Genomic DNA, 25,967 nt, shown 5'->3' with positions numbered 1-25,967 from the left:
AATAAAAGTCTACCTGCTCTAATACCAATTGAAAGTTCAATAAGTGTATAAAACACTATGAACGTTTAGACCCCCAATTTACAAATTATCAATTTAAGCTTAATGTCAAACAATTAATGTGCAGAATATGAACATAAGCTTAAAACAGAATTGATAAACAATCTAAACTAAATAAAATCACATCCACGGCAGAAATTAAATAGAAAAGATTAAGGGAAGAGAGATGCAAACAGAAGGACAACACTCGATGTGTTATCGAAGAGGAAACCGAAGCCCTCGGCGTAAAACCTCTCCGCCACCTTCCAAGCGGTAAACAATCCACTAAAGAATGTAGTTGGGATACATGAACAACAGAAGACCCTTCAAGCCTAATCTACCCAATGTACCTAAGCCCTCCAAGCTCCTACTCCAACGAGGTTACGCCGAACCTATTTCTTCTTTAGCTTACTGGATTTCGCTACTTGACCATAGCATCTACCAATATGAAATTGTTCCCTTCTTAACTGCTTCCCAAACACCAAATGGCCTTCTCACAGATATGGGTATGGTGAGAAAAGGTTTTGGTAATGTACCTCTCAAGGATTTGACAATGGAGAGGAAGAGACTAGAGGAATTTGAAGAGTCTCTATGTGAAGATTGTGGATGAATCAATCTTGTTTTTCTCTAGGGTTTCTCTCTCAAAATTCTCTCTAGAAGCTCTCAGAATATCGTGGGTATAAGGGTATATATATAGTAGGGTGAGAAGGAATGTAAAAGGTCAATTTTTCCCAAACAAGGTGGTCTGGCGACTTGACCTCGCGACTGGGCTGAGTCGCGAGTTTAAGCCGCGAGCTAACGTCTTGGCCAGCCTGGGACTTTTGTCCTGTAGTGCAACAGGTGGCATGACTCTTCAGCTTCCTTGCATGCTCCACACGTGTGCCAACTTTGGCGGTTTACCAGTTGCGAGTCACCCGCGAGTCCAGCTGCGAGTCTCTGCATCCTTGCACAATTTTGAGCATTTCTTTACACTCTCTCACTCACTACCCTTACATAATTCCCACCTAAATACAGGGTTATTAATTGCTAAAATACAAGCAAATTTGGCACGAAATAAAGCCAACAAGATGGTTGATAAAATTCAACCTTACAGACATGTCGTATGAACTCAATCAACTGTACGACTTAGTTGTTTATCTTCTTTTTTAATCTGTATATCTTTGTGCAGGATGCTAGTTTTCCTATGCTAACATGAGTATCCAAAAAAAAAAAAAAAAAAAACCATAATCTCAACCCAATCTTAACCCACACATCTTGTTGTAGATCAAATTGTAGCAGGATGTAAAATTTTTCCATTCCCAAATGTGGAATGTGTTTTGTGCATTTTTGTAAACAATGAGAGCTATTTTGCATTTTTAGCTCCCTGGATGGATGGGAATGCTCGATTAGATAGGGTTCAATAAAAATAAAAAGATTTTTCAAACATGGGTTCATCCCAAAAATAGAAAAAGAAAAAGAAAAAGAAAAAAAAGATTCACTCTCGGGTTTCAACTTTCAACTTCAATCAATCATTCAATAAGCGAGTAGCAAAAATAATTTCCCTTGAACACAACCATTGTACAATCGGCTAGCCCGCTCAATATTTATTGCCTTTCTCTCTCTTCTCTGCTGGTCAGTTTCTCATCTTTCTTCTTTTTATTGTGTAAATAGTGATTTAGTTAGTTTTTAAGGGTCATGTGCTTCACATATGCTCATATTCCGTTAGTATTTTAACGTGAAACTAATTGGAGTATTGATTTGGCAAGTGTATATAGTACTTTAGGGAGTAAATTGGTCAATAAAAAAGTTTAGGGAGTGTCTTCCCCACTAGTGCAAAGTTTAGGAGTATGGGCATTTTTTTCCAAATTATTTCACATAAAATTGCAAAGTTTGATGAAAAGGCACAATCAAAAGGCAAAAGCACATTTACTAAAATACTAATACAATGGTTGTTAGGTTTTTGGAAAATCTTTGCAAAACTTACCTAACCGATGATATAAAAAGGCAGAATCAAAAGTTACCTTTGGAAAATCTTGGCAAACTTGACTTGCGGTCTTGCACTATCAACTTTAGACTCTACAGAGTCTTTTAAGTAACCATAATTTGAAATCTCCCCTTCCAAGTGGAGATTCGAGATTAATTACTAGATCAAAAAGCAAAAGCACATTCACTAAATTACAAACATAATGGTTGTTAGGTTTTCGGAAAATCTTTGCAAAAACTTACCCAGCCAACAAAATAACAAGACAAAATCAAAAGATGATTTTGGAAAATTTTGGCAAACTTTTTTTGAGAAGGAAAAATCTTGGCAAACTTGACTTGCGGTCCTGAATTATCAACTCTAGACTCTGCAATATCTCAAAAAAAAAAAAAAAAAAATTGCTTGGTGAGATTCACACATGGGTTCATCCCAAAAAAAAAAAAAAAAAAAAAAAAAAATCGCACATAAGTTCCAACTTCAACCAATCATTCAATAGCAACCAGCAGAAATAGATTCACAACGGTTGCGAATGCTCTAAGTATTTTTGGTCATTGATGTTGATGTTTCAAATGAATATTTATTCTCTAAAGTTTCAAAAATGCCTTCTATTTAATCATTTCAATTAGTTCTGTTATTTTTCTTGTGTATGTGGCATTGTGGATAATGGAACAATGAAACAACCTATTTTCAATAAAATTTATTTATTATTATTATTATTTTTAAATATACTATAACCGCATCGAACTCGAACCCGTATTTAAGGGCCAATTTCAGTCACCCAATTTGAGTCTTTAAGTAATTATATTTTGAAATCTCTCCTCCCAATTAGAGATTTGAGACTAATTACCTGATCCTACTAATTTTTTGAATAACTATTTCTTTTCCTGCTATAGATGGCAGCTACTTTACCTATTATTAGAGTAGAAAGTCCTAAGTTTGATCCTTGACTTTACTCTACCTATAATTTAAAATGTTAAAATTTTCACATATTGGACTCTACTTATGGAAAAAATTGGCCTTTGCCCCTTTCAAAAAAACAATCTAGCATTTTGCCCTTTTTCCCAAACTAATTAGGGAAATGCCTCTCTTTTGAAACTCGATTTTCTCAAAATCGATTTAAGCCCTATAGTGGCGTTTTTAAGGAACCTATAGTGACGTTTTAAGGACCTATAGTGGTGTTTTGTAACTTGATCTCTATGAAATCGAGTTATAGGTAAAAAAAAAAAAGAAAAAAATTGCATGTAACTCGACTTCATGAAGATTGAGTTAAAAAATGCCGATATAGGACCTTAAAACGTCACTATAAGCTCCTTAAAACGCTACTATAGGGCTTTAGAATTTTTTTTTTTTTTTTTTATAACTCGATTTTGAAAAAATCTAGTTTCAAAAGAGGGGCATTTCCCTAATTAGTTTGGGAAAGGGGGCAAAATGCTGGATTTTTTTTTTTTGAAAGGGGCATTTGCCCATTTTCTCCCTCTACTTATTAAGTGCAAGTTTAGGTCCACACATAAGCTGGAGTGTTAGAGCTATTTAAGTTTTTGAGATAATTGATAATTTAACAACTACTACCTAACCCAATTTCTTTTATGTTTTGTAGTGAGGCATGTGAGTATTCAGGAAGAGGGAAATGGAGAGGGAGATGGAGATATTGGTTGCATTTGATCACAAAGGTCATGCATTGCAAAAAAAAAAAAAAAAATCCATTTTATATATAAAGTTGACGGACCATAATCTCCAAAAGTTTCTGGCAGTCTTGTACTGGGACCGAACCTTACTTTTCTCGCACCAAATTTCCAATACTAATGCTCGTAATTATCATCACATAGTCATATTATTTATAAAGTTGACAGGGTCACTGTCTAGTGTCTATCGCACGGTCTTATTAATTAAAGACAATCAGACTGACCATAATCCCCAAAAGTTTCTTACAATCTTGGACGGGACCGGACGTCACTTTTAATTCTCCCCCCAAATTTTCTCTCTCTCTCTCTCTCGTTATAAATTTGTCACTTCTTGAGATTCTATACACAGCCAAACTAGCCTTCCCTCACAATACACACTTGTACCAACTGCCTCTTCAACCATATTGCATATGGGGCTTTCCCTATGGAGTTAAGCTCTGCCATCCTCGTCTTTTTACATGCATGCTTTTATCCTTCTTGTCTTTTGGTGTGGCTTGTTAGTTACCTTTGTGGTTGGTGGGAATAATGAGACACACTGGTTAGCATTGCTTGCTTTCAAAGCCAAGATCATTGATGATCCTCTCCTAGTTATGAGCTCTTGGAATGATAGCATCCACTTTTGTCAATTGCGAGGGGTTACCTGTGGTCGTCGACATCATAGGGTCGTTGTGTTGGACCTGTCATCTTTGAAACTGGTAGGCTTCATATCACCACATGTTGGTAATTTAAGTTTTTTGAGGATGCTAAGACTCTCAAACAACAGTTTCTGTGATGAAATTCCTTCAAAAATTGACCGTTTACATAGATTGCAAAACCTACATTTGTACAATAATACACTTAGCGGAAAAATTCCAAGAAATTATCTCATTGCACCAACCTCAACATAATTAGTTTCGGTCACAACCTTTTGGATGGGGAAATCCCTGCAACTCTTGGCACTTTGTCAAAACTCCAATTCGTTTTTTTTGCAAAAAATAATTTGACAGGAAGTATCCCACCTTCTTTTGGCAACTTATCCTCTCTAGAATTTTTTGGTGCAAGTGAAAATAACTTGGGTGGGAATATCCCTACTTCTTTTGGCCAATTGACGAAACTTGTATTTATTTATTTATTGATTTTTTTTTTCCTGTTTGTTCAAATAGGTTTTCTGGAAGAATTCCTCCCTCAATCTTCAATTTGTCTTTGTTACAAAATATTGATGTAGGAGACAACCAAATCCAAGGGCATCTTCCATCGGACATAGGTATCACTCTACCTAATATCGAAACATTTCACATTTACATCAACCAATTCACTGGGCCTATCCCTATTTCAATATATAATGCCTCAAATCTAAAGACTCTTGAACTTTCCAAAAATAAACTAAGTGGAAGAGTTCCTTCTTTGGAGAAGTTATATAGAGTTTCAGTGTTTGTCTTGGCTAATAACAAGCTTGGAAATGGAGGGGCAAACGACTTGAGTTTTCTTTGTTCATTGACAAATTCTACATATCGAACCCATTTACAGATAAGCCACAATAACTTTGGGGGAGAGTTGCCCAAGTGCATTGCCAATTTCTCAACTACTCTCACACTTTTGAGTCTAGAAAATAATAAAATATCTGGAAACATTCCTAATGGTATAGGAAATTTGATCAATTTGGAGAATCTAGATACGTGGAAAAATAAATTATTAGGTAATATTCCTTTTGAAATCGGAAAACTTCGAAAGTTACAAAATTTGGCTTTATCTAAAAACAATTTCTTTGGGAACATTCCTTCCTCTCTTGGAAATTTAACTCTTTTGATAAGCTTGTATTTAGAGGCTAATAATCTTCAAGGAAGCATCCCTTTGAGTCTTGGAAAGTGTCAAAATATGATTGTTTTGAATCTTGCTAATAATAGTCTCAGTGGTACCATATCATATCAAGTCTTTAGTCTCTTATTCTCACTAATTTTTCTAGACTTGCCGGCCAACAAATTTACTGGTGTCATTCCTCTAGAAATAGGAAATTTCATAAATCTTCAAGAGTTGAAAATTACTGAAAACATGTTGTTTGGTGCAATTCCTACGAGTATTGGTAGTTGTGTAAAACTTGAAATTCTTGCAATGAGAAGCAACTTCTTTCAAAGGGCCATTCCTTCATCTTTGGAATCATTAAGGGGTCTTGAAGTTTTAGATCTTTCTAAAAAAAAATTTCTCTGGAAATATTCCAAAAATTTTGGAGAGCTTTATCTTCTTGCATTTATTGAATTTGTCTTATAACAATTTTGATGGTGAGGTACCAACAAATGAAGCTTTCAAGAACACAAGTGCAACTGTGATTAAGGGGAACGGTAAGCTTTGTGGAGGCATGCCTAATTTTCATCTTCCTATATGTAAATACAATAAATCCAAGAAGTGGAAGTTGACTCCTTCCTTGAAGCTAATAATCTCTATATTATCTGGCCTTCTTAGAGTAACTTTGGTAATGTTATTTTTACTTCTCCGCACTTTGAAAAGAAAAAGAAGAAAAAGTATTTTAAGTAATTCAGGAAATTTACTTTTGAATGTATGTTACCATAGTCTCCTAAAAGCTATAGATGCATTCTCCACCACTAATTTAATTGGTGTGGTAGCTTTGGATCTGTGTATAGAGGAATTCTTGATCAAGATAGTCGTAAAGTTGCTATCAAGGTACTCAACCTTTTGCACCATGGAGCTTCCAAAAGTTTTATTGCTGAATGTGAGGCTTTGCAAAATATCAAACATCGGAATCTAGTAAAGGTACTCACAGCATGTTCAGGTGTTGACTATCAAGATCATGATTTCAAAGCATTGGTATACGAGTTCATGACTAACAGCAACCTAGATGGGTGGTTGCATCCAATTTCAAGAAGAAATGAGGTTCCTAAGGAAAAAATGAATTTGAATCTTCTTCAACAATTGAATATTGCTATTGATGTTGCACATGCATTGGAATATCTTCATCATCATTGCCATTCACCAATTGTTCATTGTGACCTCAAGCCTAGCAATGTTCTTCTCGATGACAAAATGATGGGACATGTTGGTGACTTTGGCTTGGCAAGGTTCCTTTGGGAGGCTACCCAAGAGTTTTTCACTAATCAATCAAGCTCTATCGGATTAAGAGGAACAATTGGTTATGCTCCTCCTGGTGAATATCTTTTCCATTTTTTAACATTAAATTCTTTTCTTTTCATAATATTTCTTAATGTACTTCCAAGCATGAAATTAACTCAATGAAGCCTTTTAGAAGATGGAGCATGTCCTCAAAGAAATTTCCACTTGTCATTATTTTTTCCTTTTATAAGCCACTAAAGAGCTTTTTCAAACTTTTATTACTATATTATTTTTAATATGAAACTAGATCAATCATATTGTAAATGTTATGTATAATTGTAGAATATGGTATGAGAAATGAGGTATCAGTTTATGGTGATGTCTACAGTTATGGCATACTATTATTGGAGATGTTCACAAGAAGAAGGCCCACTAATAACATTTTCAAAGACAACTTGAACCTTCATGATTTCGTTACAGGAGATTTGCTTGAACAAGTGAGTAACATTGTGGATCCTATTATTCTTTGGGAAAGTGAAGATATGGAAACAAGGAGAAATGATACTCACATTCAAAATCGGATAGGAAGTCCCAAAATTCTAGAGTGCTTGATTTTGATATTTGGAATTGGAGTTTCTTGTTCTATGGAATCTCCAAGAGAAAGGATGAACATTAGTGATGTTGTAGCTCAATTGCACTTGATTAGAGAAAAGCTCCTCAGAACAAGAATATGCCGAGAAAGACTTCAACTTATAGGTAAATTGTTAATGACACAGTACTTGTTGCTCTAACACCCACTCCAACCTTTATGGAGGGCAAGGGAATATCCTACACAATGCCATGTGCTTGTCGCATACTTTCTTCTATTCTAGTGAAATTGATAATATTGAAGCCATGAGAAATTTGATTACAAGATGGTACTATTCATCCAATTTGTTTTCTATGATTCAGAGTAAGCTCGTTTTTTGTCCCCCCGCCCCCCTAAAAATGTTTGTTGAAAAACACAAAAATCAAATTGAAGTTTAAGCTATTTTTGATTTGGTGATACCTACTGATGTGGATGAGATTATTGGCACGTGTTTACACTATACTTTTTATAGTCTGCCTTTGATGACTTTGACATAGACATAGGCTTAAATTACTCCAAGTATTTGGTAAAACTAAATTACTGGGAACGATTTTGTTGTTTATAATCTAAACTATCTCACAGGTACCTGGATAACCATTTCCATAGAACATTTAATTAGTTTGGGATTCAACAACTTAACCTTCTTGCATTATTATGAATTCTCTTAGTAGCAAGACTAAAACTAAAATACTTTTTTCAATTCCTTACTCTTGAAGGGAAAATTTCATTCACCGCATACAATCAATCTATTTTGAAAACCAAAGCATGTTCTTCCTATTCAATGAAATGATTTCCCTTAATTCAATGATTTAGAAAGATAATTTTCTTCCTTGAATGCAGGTATAGAGGGCCAATGATCTTATTGGAAGTTGCCATAATGACTTGATGAGGTTTTGATTTTGTATAATGTTGGAGCAAATTAATCAGGCTTGTAGCATCTCCTTATGTTTCTTTTAGCAATCGCATATTAGTTTCTCTTGTATTTGTCATAGTTTTCTTGTTTAATTATCTCTGTATTTGTAATGTACTATTGATTACCTAGTTATGGCCTAGGTCTCATGTAGAAAATGAATTCCAGTATGCTTAACAAAGTTGTGATATGATGTGACGGAGACACTGATGAAGATGAGGAAAAGAGAAGAAAAAAAAATTAAAAACCGTAAGTTTAGGATATTTTATTTAAACAGTATTATCTAATATATTTAAACTTTTTTTAATTTATATTTTAAGATTTAAAAGTTGAAAAGACTTTGATGAAGGGCAGACGAAATGAAAATATTGAAAATTGAAAACGAATGAAAGTTGAAGAACTTTATTGAAAAATAAAATAAAATGAAACTAGGGGAAAAAAAATGCTAAATTTAGAGAGTGCAATTTATAATTTAGTCCTTACTTGAACTTGTTAAAAACAAATTAAAAAAAAAAAAATTTGAACCTTTTTACTGTACTGTTTCTCTTGTTGCACTTACTTTCAAAATATATAGTGATGGCCTGATGGGTATACGGTATAGCTGAAAGTTCTAGACAAGATGGGACTTTCTCTCTCAATCCTCCTTTTTTTTTTTTTTGGGCATCTTAAATTGTAGTTCTATGAATAATTTAGTTGTTAAGTTATTTTCTAAGGTGAACGTAGGGCTTGATGCCTTGTATCCTTGGTGATATTTGAGAAGAACAGATAGAGGGGGAAAGACTAAAAGCCTACTGTAGAAGATGGATACTTCATTCTTCCTGATTGTGAATCATTTGATGATCCTTTGGGTTGTGGTGCGAACTACAAAGGATGTTGAAGATCAAACATTTAAGGAAAGTCCACCAACCCAGTCTATTGAGGAAGACCAAATCGTTAACTAAAATTCACCAACCCAATCAACAAAGTTCTACCTGTGTCATCAGCAAAATTAAATACAAGAGGAAGGTAATGAATATGATCATGAATATAGATTGTATAAGTGTTGTGATTCTATTTCCCAAAGTTGTATATATAAATTAACAAAGCTCTATAACAGATTTTTGCATTGCAAAAAAGAAAATAATAGACTCTGTGGATGTAGGCTTTCATGGCTGAACCACATTAAAATTGTCTTCTTTCTTTTTTTTTTGCTTTCATTTTCACAAGGCAATGTTACATCTTGGAGTATTGGATAGCACCAGCAGCTAGTCAACAAGGCTTCTATTTTGATAATGATTAGTTCCTTTGTCACTGCAAATTATTCGCACTAAATCATATGTTTGTCACCCATAATTTTAGGATTACGTACAAGAAAAAGTGATACGTTCTTGCAAGATCATACCATTAGGGTTATTATGAAGCACCCAATAGTTGCTTATAGATCTTGTAGTGAGAGCTTTTTTATGCTTAGCGAGATCTTTTTTTTTTTTTTTTTTTTTTTTGCTTTTCCAGATAATATCTTTTGAAGTTCACTTGAAATAAATAGAGAGAGTTCATTTCATAATTAATTAAATTTTATTTTATGAATTTAACAGTACAGACATTATAACATTATTTTAAAATTTGAATAATGCGACACTAGATGTATATTTAAATTTCTAATATTTAATCTTAATGAAGAAATTGATCAATTTCCAATTCAAGAAAAAAAAAAAAAAACCAATGAATGGTCAGTAGTGAAAATAATTTCTCCTAGTCATGATTTTTAAAGAACACTTTGGTCTAGTTTAGAACCCAAAAGAAATCCCATTACTACTAGATTATCGCTTGAAACCCAAGCTTGGCCCAACAATTCCATTCATTTTTAAATTATGGAATTTCAGACCCAAACAACACTTGGGTATAATTTTGAGCGCCCCCACCACCCCCCCCCCCCCCCCCCCCCCAAAAGAAAAGAAAAAAAGAAATGGGGTGCCGTTATATAACTTTGGACCTATTATTTCCAGTATCCTCAGACCCATTTATGACATTTGGATCCTAGAAACATTGGGTTCTTGTGGTATAAAGCCTTGAGTTCAAATTTTCTGTCCCACTTTTTCTGCTTCACCCTATACTCCACTAATAAAAACTTGCCACATGTTCATCTAATTAATTAATTACTACCATTAATTGGTAGTATTAATAAGTCAATAATGGTAGTATTTAATTAGTTAGGTGAACATGTGACAAGTTTTTATTGGTGGAGCATAGAATGGAACAGGAAAAGTGAGACAAAAGATTTGGACTCTAAAGCCTTGGGCATATTTATATTTTATTTTATTTGGTCTATTTCAACAGTTGGGTCTAGAGAGGCTTTATTTCATAATTAATTTATATATTATTTTTTACAATATTTCTTAATATACTTTTAAGGATGAAATATAACTCAAATAAGTAGATCTTGTAGAAGATAGAGAATGTCTATAAAAGCTTTCCTGCTCGTCATAATACTTTACCTATCATATGCCACTAAAGAGCTCCTTCACAACTTATGAGATTATATTTTTCCCTTAAAAAAAAAAAGGAACTCGATCAATCAATCAATTAATAAATGTTATTTGCTACTGCCAAGTATGGTATGAGAAACGAGGTCCCAATCAATGGTGATATCTTTAGTTCTAGTATACTATTGTTGGAGATGTTCATTAGGGAAAGACCCACAAATAGCATGTTCAAAGATACCTTGAACCTTCATGATTTTGTTAAAGGAATTTTGTCCAAATGAGTAATTGACATTGTGGATCCTACTCTTCATTTGGAAAAAAGAAGATATGGAAACAAGGACAAATGATACTCACAATCAAAATCGAATTGGAAGTCCCAAAATTCTTGAGTGCTTGATTTTGATACTTGAAATTGGAGTTTCTTGTTCAATGGAATTCCCAAGGGAAAGGTTGGACATTAGTAATGTTGTAGCTCAGCTACATATGATTAGAGAAAAGCTCCTCAGAACTAAAATACGCAATGAAAGACTTCTCAACTTAAAGGTAAAGTTTTTATGACATAGTACGTAATTGCTCTAGCACCCACCACAAACCTTTAGGGGGGTGGGGAAGAGGATCATATAGCCAACACTATGTGATTGTCACATTAGTTCCTTTTTGTAAAGTTCTGATTTACAACTATATTTTATGTTGGCTTTATTCCATGACAAAAAGTGTTGTAATTGCAATAAATTATTTTCTTGTATCTTGTGGGATTTTATTGTATTAGGTTTAGTATTAAGTTGGTGAAGAATCAAGCATGCAATGAAGATCAGTGCAATTTCGCGACTAGCTCGTGAGAAACTAGGTAGACTAGATTTGGATGGTCTTTTATTATTCGTGTACTCCAACTTATTCACTAGTGGATTGATTTTGACTTAGAGGGTCGTGGAGAGGTTTTTCGTCGAGTTTTTCGGTTTCCTCTTCGATAACACATCTTGGTGTTATCTTGTATTTGCATCTCTCTTCCCTTACTCTTTAAACTTTATATTTATTGTTGCTTGCTTGCTTATGGCTTAGCGAGTAGTTCTGGTGATTGCGCTTCATTTACTCTTATTCCACACTTGGATAAGTTAGAGTAAAAGTAATTAAGCCATAACTTAAAACTGAGGGTCTAAACAAGCATTAGTGTTTTCACACTAACTGAGCTTTCACTTTTATTCAGAAATATTGAAAATATAGATGTCTAATTTGATTACATCCATATGATTAGGAATGAGTCTAATTGTTTTCTATGATTTAGGAAAACTCTTTTTTATTTCGTTTCAAATTTATTGTTGAAAACCAATAGCCTATTTGATAATTTCATCCTAACCAAAGGCTACGCACTGCTTTAATTACAGCCAAGAAACCTTCTTCAGGAGATACTTTTGGACGAGACTAAGCCAAAATATTCCATATGTGAATTTAGTGATTTTTGCTTTATTTGACATCAATGAAGAGAACGTTCTATGAAGATTTTGAATGCTTATATTTTCTGTTTGACCTCCCTTGGAATGGCCAAAATGGCCAAATACCACCAATTTTTGAAATTTTTTGTAAAAAAACACTATTTCGGAACTATATAGGGAAATACCACTTTTTATGGTACTCGAGTTTCTTAAACTTGAGTTCCTAGAAGTTTTGCCACCGTGGCACTGCTAAGGTGGAAATTGGGCAATTAAAAAAAATTATGTGGTACTCGAGTATTGTAAACTCGAGTACCATGCAACACAAAACTCGAGTATACCAGGATCAAGTACCATTTTATAATAAAATGTTTTTTTTTTCTAAGGTACTCGAGCTCACCAAGCTCAAGTACCATGTAAAAATTTTTTTTTTTTGGATTATCAACAGATAAACATAAACATAAAAATAAGTAGCTTTTTTACGTTTTTATTTATTTAAATAGAAGCATTGTAAAATATAGAGATTTTAATTTCAAAATATGAATTTAATTTCTACATTATGTAAAACTATTCACTGTTTTCTCACAAAAATTGTTCACTGTTTTCTGCATAAATTATTTCTAGCATTTTGCATAAAATTATTTTCTGTTCAACATTATTTAAAAAAATTTTCACTCTCTTTTCTGCGTAAATTATTGTTTGTTCACTATTTAAAAAATTGTTCACTGTTTTCTTATAAAACACCTAGTGAAATCGTTTTTTCTAAATCTAAACGCCAAATCTGAATGCTTTTTCATGTTTGAATTTCACAATAATCGAATTTATTTTTCTGCATTGATAAAATCTGTTTCTACATTAATAAAATTTGCACTCTGCCCATCATGTTTATTGTATATTTGATTCTGCTTACTGCATTCATAAAATCTGTTTTTTGCATTAAGTAAAACCGTTCACTGTTTTCTCATAAAAATTGTTCACTGTTTTCTGCATAAACTATTTCTAGCATTCTGCATAAAATTATTTTCTGTTTAGCATTATTTTAATTACCTCTCTTAATTCAAGTTATGGACACAATATTTTTTCAGAAATTTCACAATAAAGTTTGCATGACAAGCTGGAATTTAGATTAGTTTATTTTCCAAAGTCATCCAAGAAGTAGCCGCACAGATTGGAGGACTTAATTATATGAAGATCACTAGCTAGAGTACTCTTCCAGCTTGGGACAGTAGTTATTATATGGAAGCTCGACCAGCACACATTTTGATTCTTATTCATGATTGGGGTTGTATCCTTGAATACAACTGGTATATAGGAGATACTTATTTACCACTTGATGATCCTGATGCTCTGGCTCAAGAATGGTCTAATTTCATGAGTAATAAGATTTATGAGATACAGAAAGAACTAGACAGAGGCTTCTACTTATATAGTTACATAAACAGGATAGCCGTATATGGTTTAATACCTTCAGCGAGGAGGCTATTTGGGAAAAGAAAGATTGTTAAGGATCCTAGAATGATATAGATTGAAAGACAGACAGATAGATCACTATTCACTGGCGATAGATAACTATTCACTAGCGACAAATCACTATTCACTGGCGACAAATTACTATTTCACTGGCGACAGATCACCATTCACCAGCATGCGTGAATAGCTTCCAGACAAATCAAGACAGTCCGAACAGATACAGATAGATGTTTAAAAGTTACTACTATTTACTAGCATGCGTAAAAAGAGATCTGATAGATTCCCGAGATCTGAAAGATTCCCAGACAGACGCAGACAGACTATTACTCATCAATACTAATTTCCATACCACTGACAAATTAACTTGAGTTAACTTTACCTTCTCAGGTTACTTTACCATGGTTCATTTCACCTATAAAAGAGAACGACTACGAAGACAGAAGACAAGTTTCTAAGTTTCTAAGATTCTAAGCTTTTAAGTTCCAAGTTTTAGAAAGCCTTTTGTAATAGCCTTCCCTCTCCCTCAGAAAGACTTTTGTACTCTCTCCCCATCTTGTAATATTGTAACCTTTCTCTTCAGATAGTTTTATTTTCAAGCTTGTATCAAAGACAACAGTTTGTTTTCAACTTTATCAAAGATTGAAGTTTTTATTCAAGTAAGATTTTACTAGTTTCTGTTTTCATATTCCATACTTCATTTTAACCTTATTTTGAATTTATCTATTTTGCCATTTTACTTCTTTATTATCTATTTTATCATTGTTTATACTTCCATATTACTGATGTGCTCTCTCCTGGGTAGTCATTGGTATTAGAGCATCCTGATCATAAAACACCTAATGAACAGTGAATAATTTATGCAGAAAAAATAGTGAACAATCTTTCAAGTAATGCTGAACAGAAAATAATTTTATGCAGAATGCTAAAAATAGTTTATGCAGAAAACAGTGAACAATTTTTATGAGAAAACAGTGAACAGTTTTACTTAATGCAAAAAACAGATTTTATGAATGCAGTAAGTAAATTCGAATATACAGTGAACATGATGTACAAATAGCAAATTTTATTAAAGTAGAAATAGATTTTATCAATACAGAAAAACAAATTCGTTCATTTTGAAATTTAAACATGAAAAAGTATTCAGATTTGGCTTTTAAAATTAGAAAACAAGATTTCACTAGATGTTTTATGAGAAAATAGGGAACAATTTTTTTAAATAGTGAACGGAAAATAATTTACGTAAAAAAGAGAGTGAACAATTTTTTAAATAATGTTGAACAGAAAATAATTTTATGCAGAATGCTAGAAATAGTTTTTGCAGAAAAGAGTAAACAATTTTTATGAGAAAACAGTGAACAATTTTACTTAATGCAAAAAAAAGATTTTATGAATGCAGTAAGCAGATTCAAATATATAGTAAACATGATGGGTAGAGTGCAAATTTTATTAATGTAGAAACAGATTTTATCAATGCAAAAAAATAGATTCGATTATTGTGAAATTCAAACATGAAAAAGCAATCAGATTTGGCGTTTAGATTTAGAAAAAATGATTTCACTAGGTGTTTTATTCGAAAATAGTGAACGATTTTTTAAATAGTGAACATAAAATAATTTATGCAAAAAAGAGAGTGAACAATTTTTTAAAAAATGCTGAACAGAAAATAATTTTATGCAGAATGCTAGAAATAGTTTATGAAAGTTCAAAAACGTGTACAAAAACACCTTTGAACGTTTAGACCCCCAAATAACAACTTAATCAATTCAAGCAATATGTCAAACAACTAGTGTGCGGAAACTTAACATATGCTATCAAATGAAATTGATTAAATACTATCTAAGCCATAACAGATTAATATCCACAGCAGATAAATAAAAAGGCAAAGATAGAGAGGAAGGAAGATGCAAACACAAAGACAACACGCGATGTGTTATCGAAGAGGAAACCGAAGCCCTCGGCGAAAAACCTCTCCGCCGCCCTCCAAGCAGTAATCAATCCACTAGAAAATATAGTTGGGATACAAGGACAGCAATAGACCCTCCAAGCCTAATCTACCCAGTGCACCTAAGCCCTCCAAGCTTCTTGCTCCAACGAGGTTACGCCGAACCTTTTTCTTTTCTAGCTTCCCGGATTCCGCTACTAGACCGTAGCATCAACCAATGAAGATTGGTTCCTTCCTAACTGCTTCCCAGAAATCCAAACAGCAGTCTCACAATGATGATGATGGTGAGAACCTGGTTTGGTATAAAGCCTCTCAAGGATTTGACAATGGAGAGGAAGAGAGTTGAGGAATTTGAAGAGATTCTAAGGTAGAGATTGTGGGTGAAACAATCTGGTTTTTCTTTAGGGTTTCTCTCTCAAAATTCTCTCTGGAAGCTCTCTTTCAATCGTGGGTAATAGGGGTATTTATACTGGAGTGGAGAGGAATGTGAAACGTCAGGTTTTTACAAAACAGGGGTAGCTCGCGGCTTGACCTCGCGGCTTGACTAAGTCGCGAGATCCAGTCGCGAGATAACCGTATGGCCAGTTGTCCTGTTTTGTCCTGTAGTGCTCCAGCTAGCATGACTGTTCATCTTCCAGCATGCTTGGCACGTGTGCAGCTTCTGGCGGCTTGCAGCCGCGAGTCACCCGCGAGTCCCAGCCGCGACACTCTGTTTTCTTGCACACTCTTGAGCAAACTTCACTCTATCTCACTCACTACCCTTACATCAAACCCACCTAATTACAGGGTTACTAAATGCTGAATTACAAGCAAATTTGGCACGGAATAAAGCCAATAAGATGGTTGAATAAATTCAACCTTACAGTTTATGCAAAAAAAGTGAACAATTTTTATAAGAAAACAGTGAACAGTTCTACTTAATACAAAAAACAGATTTTATGAATGCAGTAAGCAGATTCAAATATACAGTAAACATGATGGGCAGAGTGCAAATTTTATTAATGTAGAAACAGATTTTATCACTGCTGAAAAATAGATTCGATTATTGTGAAAGTCAAACATGAAAAAGCATTCAGATTTGGCGTTTAGATTTAGAAAAAATGATTTCACTAAGTGTTTTATGAGAAAACAGTGAGCGATTTTTAAATAGTGAACAAAAAATAATTTTCGCAGAAAAAAGAGTGAACAATTTTTTAAATAATGTTGAACAGAAAATAATTTTATGTAAAATGCTAGAAATAGTTTATGCAGAAAACAGTGAACAAGTTTTGTGAGAAAACAGTGAACAGTTTTACTTAATGTAGAAATTAAATTCATATTTTGAAATTAAAATCTTTATATTTTACAATGCTTCTATTTAAATAAATAAAAACGTAAAAAAGCTACTTATGTTTATGTTTACTACGTACTCGAGCTTGGTGAGCTCGAGTACTCTCTAAATAAAATAAACACCATTTTATGTTTAAGTTTATTTGTCAATAATCCCAAAAAAAAAAAAAAAAAAAAAAGCTTGAGTACTCTCTAAATAAAATAAACACCATTTTATGTTTATGTTTATTTGTCGATAATCCCAAAAAAAAAAAAAAAAAAAATTACAAGGTACTCGAGCTTGGTGAGCTCGAGTACCTTAGAAATTTTTTATATAAAAAAAAAGCATTTTATTATAAAATGGTACTCGAGCCTGGTATGCTCGAGTATTGTGTTGCATGGCACTCGAGTTTACTATGCTCGAGTACCACATAATTTTTTTTAATTGATCAATTTCCACCTCAGCAGTGCCATGGTGGCAAAACTTCTAGGAACTCAAGTTTAGGAAACTCGAGTACCATAAAAAGTAGTATTTCCCTATATAGTTCCAAAACAGTGTTCTTTTACAAAAAATTTCTAAAATTGGTGGTATTTGGCCATTTTGACCCCCTTGGAACTGTATAAAATAAAACCTCACTTTTTGATGTTAAAGCAACCATGAATTGCACAATTTGTATAGAGTTCTCAAACATAGATTATCAAGTCATGAGCAAAACATGGATGTGAATTAAGGAGCCACTTTGCCACACCTAGGATTAAACATGAACCAATCAAATACCTACACGTGGCTAATTATTAAGTAACTTGACTTCATGCAAAACGACAACACAGTAACTAAAACTAGAACCAACGACTTGTAGTCATTAAAATTCGAGCACTTATAAGATGTTTTTAAATGACATGTCGTAAGTATATAAGAACTCAATCCAAAATACATGAATCTCTCAAAACTGACACTTTCTTAATCCCATGACTTTCTTGGAACGTCGGAAATTCAAAGAAATCTCCCTATTTTAGTATGCTGTTATTTCTTAACATGAAGGCGTCTGTTTGTACAACGGATTACCCAGCTTGTATTTTCTTTTCGTGATTAATAGTATTGCAGAATATCAAAAAAACAAGCACAAAGGCAAGCTGTCTCAAATGAAGGAGATGATATTCCATGTTTTAGGTGTATATGTCATCTCTCTCAATACCATCTATTGATTGTGTGCATCAGTTCATCACTACTGAATTTCTAGTTTGGTATGAAATATACTTGAATAAGAGTGACAGTAGAAATAAAATAAAATGTATAAGATGGGATGTGCTTAGTAAAAATTCAAATGGAGAAGGTCTGGTGCTTTATTTTGAAGTCAAAATTCCCAAATAATGTTAAAGATATTTTAATTTGCATGGAAAGCATGTCATAACATAATACCTACATGTGCCAATCTGGTGAAAAGAAGGGTTCTAACTCCGCCATATATGGTGTCCAAAGTGCAAATTAAACGAGGAAGACATGATGTATGTATTTGGTGTTGCAGAAGAGTGGTAATTAGAGGAGGGGAGAGACCTTGGGGACCATGATCCAAATTAAAAAAAAATAAAAAATAATAAAAAAAACCTTGAGGGGTTTTATGAAAATGCCCCTATTAATTAAAAAAAAATTTCCTTAAATACCTGTCTGTACGTACACCCATATTACGGGCTAACTAATGTCCAACTCATTATGGATAGCTCGAAACCTTGGACCTAAAACAAGCCGAAGTAATAGTTGTTGTTGAGAACATTTATCCAAGATTCACCTACTAATCTAAAACATGAATCCCAAAGCCGAAGTAAATTTTAATTATTCCCAAATCCCCTTTGCCTCTTAGTTAAGCAAAAATCTATAAACAGAGTGGGGTGCCCTTTTTTTTAATGATTCTTCAAGCCCAAGCCCAAGCCCAATACAGAGTAATGGATCTGCTAAAAGGCCCAAGGAAATATGAAATGATAAATGAGGGAACTAGGCTCGGTCCCATAGTGACTAGACTAAATTGTTTTATTGTACCAATCTAAAATTACTCAAGAAATTAGTTGTATACTTTTTGTGAAATTTACAAAGAAGCAATTTCAAAAAAATCTTTTAATTTCTTTTAGAGTTTAATTAGTTTTATTTTGATGATTTGATTAAAAAAAATGTATTGTTAAAAAAAAAAACCAATGGGTTTTAAACCAAATGGAACTTCTTTGCACATGATTAATGGGCAAAAATGAGTGTCACTGTTTCATATGCGTATGTAGATGTGGGAGTGTTATGCATTAAGATTTTTCATATCTAAAAATTAAAGTTAGATTATTAGTATATTGAAAAGTGCACGTTGTTCCATTGCACGTTGGTCACAAGAGTGCAAGGAAAGGAAGATGATGTTACCCTCCAACTTGATCCATTCATGAATTTAGCAATTCAGGTATGAATTACTGAGGCCTCTAATTTGGTGGCAATAGCAATTTACCTCATTGGACGTCTTTGTTACAGTGTTTTAGTGGTTCCTATGAGTTGAACTTAGCTGATTAAGAGCCTATGTAAAAGTAACCAAATCGCCCACAGGCCGGTCCAGTAGCCCAGCTCAATAACTCGAAACTTTCAATAAAATAATATAAGTGGGTAGGGATTAAACTTGAAATTTGAGAGTAATATCTTAAGACGATGCACCTAACCACTAGGATACTTATTAAAATGCTTGTGCTAAATTATATTTCTAAATATATATTATGCTAGCAGCTTAGTAACTTTGATTTTATTTATTTATTTATTTATTTTTTTAACCTTAAAGTTGGACTTTCTTTTATTAATACATAGAAAAAGCAAAACTGTATAGAACCTTAAAAAAAATTATAAGGTTTTAACCTTAAAAATTAAAATAAGTTTTGAATTCTTGATTTTTCCTTAAAGAATATAATTTGATTATTTCCTTTAAAAAGAAAAAAGAAACTGATTTTTTTCCCCATCAAAAAATTATATGGCTAGCCCATTTGGTCCTGCTCAATATCCTAGCTTGCTAAAGATAAAATTGGCATTACCCATGGGCAAGGCCATGGGTTGGAGTTTTTTTTTTTTTTTTTTTTGGGCTGTATTAATTTCTTGACTGAGCGAGCTATTAAACGCATGGGTCAAGTAAAAATGGGGTGGGCCGACCCGACCCAGTCCATTGATGACACTTAGGCCTATGTAACATTGGAATACTTTTTTTTTTTTTTTGAGATAGTTTCAACTTATGGTGTCCGTTCTTGATGATAACTCTTTAGTATCAGATAAAAACACCAATAAATTTTTGGTGTAGGCAGGAATTGAGTCTCAAATCTCTTATTCAACCATCAGAGATTTTATCAAATAAGCTAACTTATTTAAATAAATTTAGTAGTTTGCAGAAGTACGCAAAAATGCGTTTTTAAAAATGCATTATGGTAGAATACATTTAAAATAAAAAAAAAAAAATTCATTTGGTGTTCTGTTAAAATCATTGTAAAAAATTAATTATGCACCAATAAATAATTTTCCTTATTTTTATCATCTCTTTTCTTAGTTCTTTCTCTACTTTTTTTTCCTCTTAAGATTTTGGAACCATTTCAAATAACCTTTAAAGGGAATGACTCGTATTTTTTACACACACATATATAACCTTAAATGTACTTTTCAGACCAACATTTTTTGTTTTTTGTTTTTGTTTTTGGTTTTTTTTTTTTTTTTTTTTTTTTTGCATTTCTTTCAATAACATATCGAATATAGAAACATTGAAATATTACAGTTGAATAATACATAAATCCTTAAGTTTATCGTTTGATAATTAATGTTAATTGCCTTCTAATTTAATAATTATACAGAAGAAGAAGAGAAGGAAAAAAAAAAAAAAAAAAAAACACATATACATAATGAGCAAGATTTAGATACAGTACTATTAGATGTTGTTCCTTAGGTTTACGTTTTAAGATTTTGCCATGTGAATTTTTTCTCATGGGATGGAAAGGTATTTTTTAGTTAAATAGTCACATGGCTAAATTTTAATATGGGAACATAAATAATAGCACCTAAGTACTGTAACTAAGTTTTGTCCATAAATAATACACATGAAAAAAGAAACAAACTTAAAACAAGCCCATATTATGGACCAGCATTGGGCCACGTAAATATTGTGTCCGTATACAGAATACTGGGGTATAGTTGAATTGGGCCATGTAAATATTGTGTCCAGCATTCTCTCTAGCTATATGATCCCCAAGCTTGAATTTAGATGCGTCTCTTCGGACTGAACCAAAGGCAGCACATCAAGAAGTTCCCAAAGCAAATGAAACGAGCTCGTCAAACACGATTCTTGAAGGAGAAATGTTGAATTTTTAGCAAACTTATTCTATACTCACATATGAGTATATATCTTATAGCTTCTGTAATGGAAGACACTATTAGCTTCGATACTTGAATGTTGCCCAACTTATTCATTGCTTACAATTCTCTCCCCTCACTGGTTTATAGCTTTTATAGTGGAAGATACATTTAGTTTCTACCCCCAAAACAAGTGTTGTTTTTATATATTATTATGTATTTATAAGACTAATACGTATTCCATGATAAACTAGTAATAAATTCTTTCAAAAACAATGAATGCCCTTGTGGAATATTTCATGTGCTTTGGCAGGTTGATCACTCCTTAATTTTGTAGTGGATTAGGTACATATGCACTGCATCGCTCTTGAAAGTTCTCAGAAAGTTTGTTCTTTCTCTACCTTCTTATAAATATGTGCTTTTCCCTGAAAACGCAAGCAGCGAAGTCAAACTCAGACCGTTTTCACAAAATGACACCTAATTGTACCTCTTAGCAAAAAACCAAAAAAGAGTTTGTACCAAGCTACATGACGGTGGATGGGGCTTTACGACATGAGTTCAGCTCCATCTTCCTCATCTTTTTACATGCATGCTTTTATCCTTCTTGTCTTGTGCTATGGCTTGTTAGTCACCTCTGTGGTTGGTGGGAATAATGAAACAGACCGGTTAGCTTTGCTTGAGTTCAAAGCCAAGATCACTGATGATCCTCTCCAGGTTATGAGCTCTTGGAATGACAGCATCCACTTTCGTCAATGGCGAGGGGTTACCTATGGTCGTCGACATCAGAGAGTCATTGTGTTGGACCAGCGATCTTCGAAACTGGGAGGATCCATATCACCGCATATTGGTAATTTAAGTTTTTTGAAGAATTTAACACTCCAAAACAATAGCTTTCATAATGAAATCCCTCCAAATTGGCCGTTTGCGCAGATTGCAATTTCTTTATTTGTCCAATAACACACTTAGCGGCAAAATCCCAAGCAATATACCCAGTTGCACCAACCTCAAATCTATTTTTTTCAATCGCAACCATTTGGATGGGGAAATCCCGCCAACTCTTGGCACTTTGTCCAAACTCCGATACGTTGTTTATTTTGCAGTAAATAATTTGACAGGAAGTATCCCACCTTCTATTGGAAACTTATCCTCGCTAGAAGGGTTTGATACAATTTTTAATAATTTGGGTGGGAGTATCCCTACTTCTTATGGCCAATTGACGAAACTTAAATTTTTTGCTGTAGGTTTAAATAGGTTGTCTAGTAGAATTCCTCCCTCCATCTTCAATATGTCTTCGTTAATTGTGTTTGATGTAGGAGACAACCAAATCCAAGGGCATCTTCCATCAGACATAGGTATCACTCTACCCAATATAGAAGAAATTTTCATTTACATAAACCAATTTGTTGGACCTATCCCTATTTCAATATCTAATGCCTCAAATCTAGAGCTACTTGAACTTACCGACAATAAACTAAGAGGAAGAGTTCCTTCTTTGGAGAAGTTATATAGAGTTTCAGTTTTTGCCTTGGCTTATAACGAGCTTGGAAATGGAGGGGCAAATGGCTTGAGTTTTCACTGTTCTTTGACAAATTCTACATATCTAACCATTTTAGCGATAGGCAACAATAACTTTGGGGGAGAGTTGCCCAAGTGCATTGCCAATTTCTCAACTACTCTCACCATTCTGAGTCTAAAAAGTAATAAAATATCTGGAAACATTCCTACTGGAATAGAAAATTTGACCAATTTGGAGTCACTAAATATGGGGAATAATAAATTATCAGGTCATATTCCTTTTGAAATTGGAAAGCTTCATAAGTTACAATATTTGGGTTTAGGCAAGTTGTGAAAATGTGATTGATTTGGGTCTTGCTAAAAGCAATCTCAATGGTACCATATCATATCAAGTAATTGGTCTCTCATTCTCATCAATTTCTCTAGACTTGTCTGCCAACAAATTTACTGGTGTCCTTCCTACAGAAGTAGGAAATTTAAAAAATTTAGAACACTTGATATTTTTGAAAACATGTTGTTTGGAAAAATTCCAACAAGTCTTGGTAGCTGTGTAAAACTAGAATCTCTAGCCATGAGAAGCAACTTCTTTCAAGGGGTCATTCCTTCATCTTTGGAATCATTAAGGGGCCTTGAAGTTTTAGATCTTTCTAAAAACAATTTCTCTGGCAATATTCCAAAATTTTTGGAGAGCTTTATCTTCTTGGAGTTACTGAATTTGTCTTATAACAATTTTGATGGGGAGGTACCAACAAATGGAGTTTTCAAGAACATAAGTGCAACCGTGATTAAGGGAAATAGTAAGTTATGTGGAGGCATGCCAAAGTTTGATCTTCCTATATGTAAATACAATAAACCCAAGAAGAGGAAGTTGACTCTTTCCTTGAAGCTAATAATCTCTATACTTTCTGGCTTTCTTGGAGTAACTTTAGTAATGTTATTTTTATTTCTTTGCACTTTAAAAAGAAAAAGGAGAGGAAGTTTCAAGAAATTTAATATTGAATGTATCTTACCAAAGTCTACTAAAAGCTACAGATGCATTCTCTACCACTAATTTAATTGGTGTGGGTAACTTTGGATCTGTATATAAAGGAATTCTTGATCACGATAGACATAAAGTTGCTGTCCAGGTGCTCAACCTTTTGTAATATGGAGCTTCAAAATGTTTTATTGCTGAATGTGAGGCTTTGCGAAATATCAGACATTGGAATTTGGTAAAGGTACTCATATATAGCATGTTCAGGTGTTGACTATCAAGGCCATGTTTTCAAAGCATTGGTATATGAGTTCATGACTAATGGTAACCTAGATGAGTGGTTGCATCCAATTTCAAGAACAAATGAGGTTCCTGAAGAACAAAGAAATTTGAATTTTCTTCAAAGACTAAATATTACTATTGATGTTGCAAATGCATTGGAATATCTTCATCATCATTGCCATACACCAATTGTTCATTGTGACCTCAAGCCTAGCAATGTTCTTCTCGATGATGAAATGATTGGACATGTTGGTGACTTTGGCTTGGCAAGGTTCCTTCGCGAGGCCACCCAAGAGCGTTTCACTAATCAATCAAACTCTTTCGGATTAAGAGGAACAATTGGTTATGCTCTGCCAGGTGAATATCTTTTCCACTTTTGTGCATTAAATTCTTTTCTTTTCATAATATTTCTTAATGTACTTTCAAGTATGAAAATAACTTAAGGGAGCCTTTTAGAAGATGGAGCATGTCTTGGAAGAAATTTCCTCTAGTCATAATTATTTTTGCCTTTTATATGCCACTAAAGAGCTATTTGAATGTTGTTCTATTATATTATTTACTTTTTTTTTTTTAATATGAAACTAGATCAATCATATTGTAAACTTATGTGCAATTGCAGAATATGGTATAGGAAATGAGGTGTCAATTAATGGTGATGTCTATAGTTATGGCATACTATTATTGGAGATGTTCACAAGAAAAAGGCCAACCGTTAACATTTTCAAAGACAACTTGAACCTTCATGATTTCGTTAAAGGAGCTTTGCCTAAACGAGTGATTAACATTGTGGATCCTATTATTCTTTGGGAAAGAGAAGATATGGAAACAAGGACAAATGATACTCACATTCAAAATCAAATAGGAAGTCCCAAAATTCTAGAGTGCTTGATTTTGATATTTGGAATTGGAGTGTCTTGTACTATGGAATCTCCAAGAGAAAGGATGAATATTAGTGATGTTGTAGCTCAATTGCATTTGATTAGAGAAAAGCTCCTCAGAACAAGAATAGCCGAGAAAGACTTCAACTTACAGGTAAATTGTTCATGACACAGTACTTGTTGCTCCAACACCCACTTCAAACCTTTATGGAGGGAGAAGGATCATATATCCAACACAATGCCATGTGCTTGTCACGGTACTTTCTTTTGTTCTAGCGAAATTGATAATATTGATGACATGTGAAATTTGAATGCTTGATGGTACTATTCATATGATTAAGATTTATCTAATTTGTTTTCTATGATTCAAAATATGCTCTTTTTTGTCCCGTCCTCCCTCAAAATGTTTGTTGAAAAATACATAAATCAAAATGACGTTTAAGCTATTTTCGATTTGGTGTTTTCTACCATTAGTGATTATTGGTATTGTACTTACACTCAGTACTTTTTATAGAGATGCGTTTGATGACTTTGAAGTAGACATGGGCTTAAATTACTCTAAGTTGGAATTTTAATGGGTAAGAAGTTTAACTAATTTACTAGGAATGATTTAGTTGTTTATAATCTTAACGATCTCTCAAGTACTAGGATAACCATTTCCATAAAACATTTAATGAGTTTAGGATTCGAAAATTGAACCTTCTTGCATTATTATGAATCCCCTTACTATTTTGAAAGCAAAAACTTCTTCCTATACATAGAAATGATTTCCCTTAGTTCAATGATTTAGAGGGATAATTTTCCTCCTTAAATGCAGGTACAGAGGGCCAGTGACCTATTGGAAGGCAGCATGACTTGATTAGGTTTTGATTTTGTATAATGTTGGAACAAAATAATCAGATTTGTAGCACCTCCTTTTGTGTCTTTTAGCACTCACTTATTAGTTTATCTTGTATTTGTCATAGTTTTTTACTTATTTATTTATTTATTTATAATATCCATGGAATAATTTGTGTCTGTAACATTGCTTTAAAAAAATAATAGAGACTTTGTGGATGTAGGCTTTTATGGCCGAACCACGTTAAAATTGTTGTCTTTCTTCTTTTG

At 33.3% G+C, this 25,967-nt stretch overlaps 3 protein-coding genes across 3 annotated transcripts; all 3 read left to right on the top strand.

Moving 5' to 3' along the window:
- Window positions 1–3,623: 3,623 nt before the first annotated feature.
- On the top strand, window positions 3,624–7,511 carry LOC115984670 (probable LRR receptor-like serine/threonine-protein kinase At3g47570). The gene is made up of 6 exons (XM_031107693.1): window positions 3,624–3,666; window positions 4,180–4,398; window positions 4,883–5,829; window positions 5,939–6,129; window positions 6,276–6,814; window positions 7,063–7,511. The coding sequence occupies exons 1-6, from the start codon at window positions 3,624–3,626 to the stop codon at window positions 7,509–7,511; spliced, it is 2,388 nt and encodes a 795-aa protein (XP_030963553.1).
- Window positions 7,512–21,764: 14,253 nt separating this feature from the next.
- Window positions 21,765–23,061, top strand: LOC115984669 (probable LRR receptor-like serine/threonine-protein kinase At3g47570). Its single transcript, XM_031107692.1, has 2 exons — window positions 21,765–22,059; window positions 22,454–23,061. The coding sequence occupies exons 1-2, from the start codon at window positions 21,765–21,767 to the stop codon at window positions 23,059–23,061; spliced, it is 903 nt and encodes a 300-aa protein (XP_030963552.1).
- Window positions 23,062–23,238: 177 nt separating this feature from the next.
- On the top strand, window positions 23,239–25,719 carry LOC115984668 (probable LRR receptor-like serine/threonine-protein kinase At3g47570). The gene is made up of 4 exons (XM_031107690.1): window positions 23,239–23,566; window positions 23,968–24,339; window positions 24,602–25,014; window positions 25,678–25,719. The coding sequence occupies exons 1-4, from the start codon at window positions 23,239–23,241 to the stop codon at window positions 25,717–25,719; spliced, it is 1,155 nt and encodes a 384-aa protein (XP_030963550.1).
- The last annotated feature ends 248 nt before the right edge of the window (window positions 25,720–25,967 follow it).

The sequence above is a fragment of the Quercus lobata genome, chromosome 4, assembly GCF_001633185.2.
Source record: "Quercus lobata isolate SW786 chromosome 4, ValleyOak3.0 Primary Assembly, whole genome shotgun sequence".
Classification (NCBI taxonomy): domain Eukaryota; kingdom Viridiplantae; phylum Streptophyta; class Magnoliopsida; order Fagales; family Fagaceae; genus Quercus; species Quercus lobata.
This window is presented reverse-complemented; position numbering and strand designations above follow the sequence as displayed.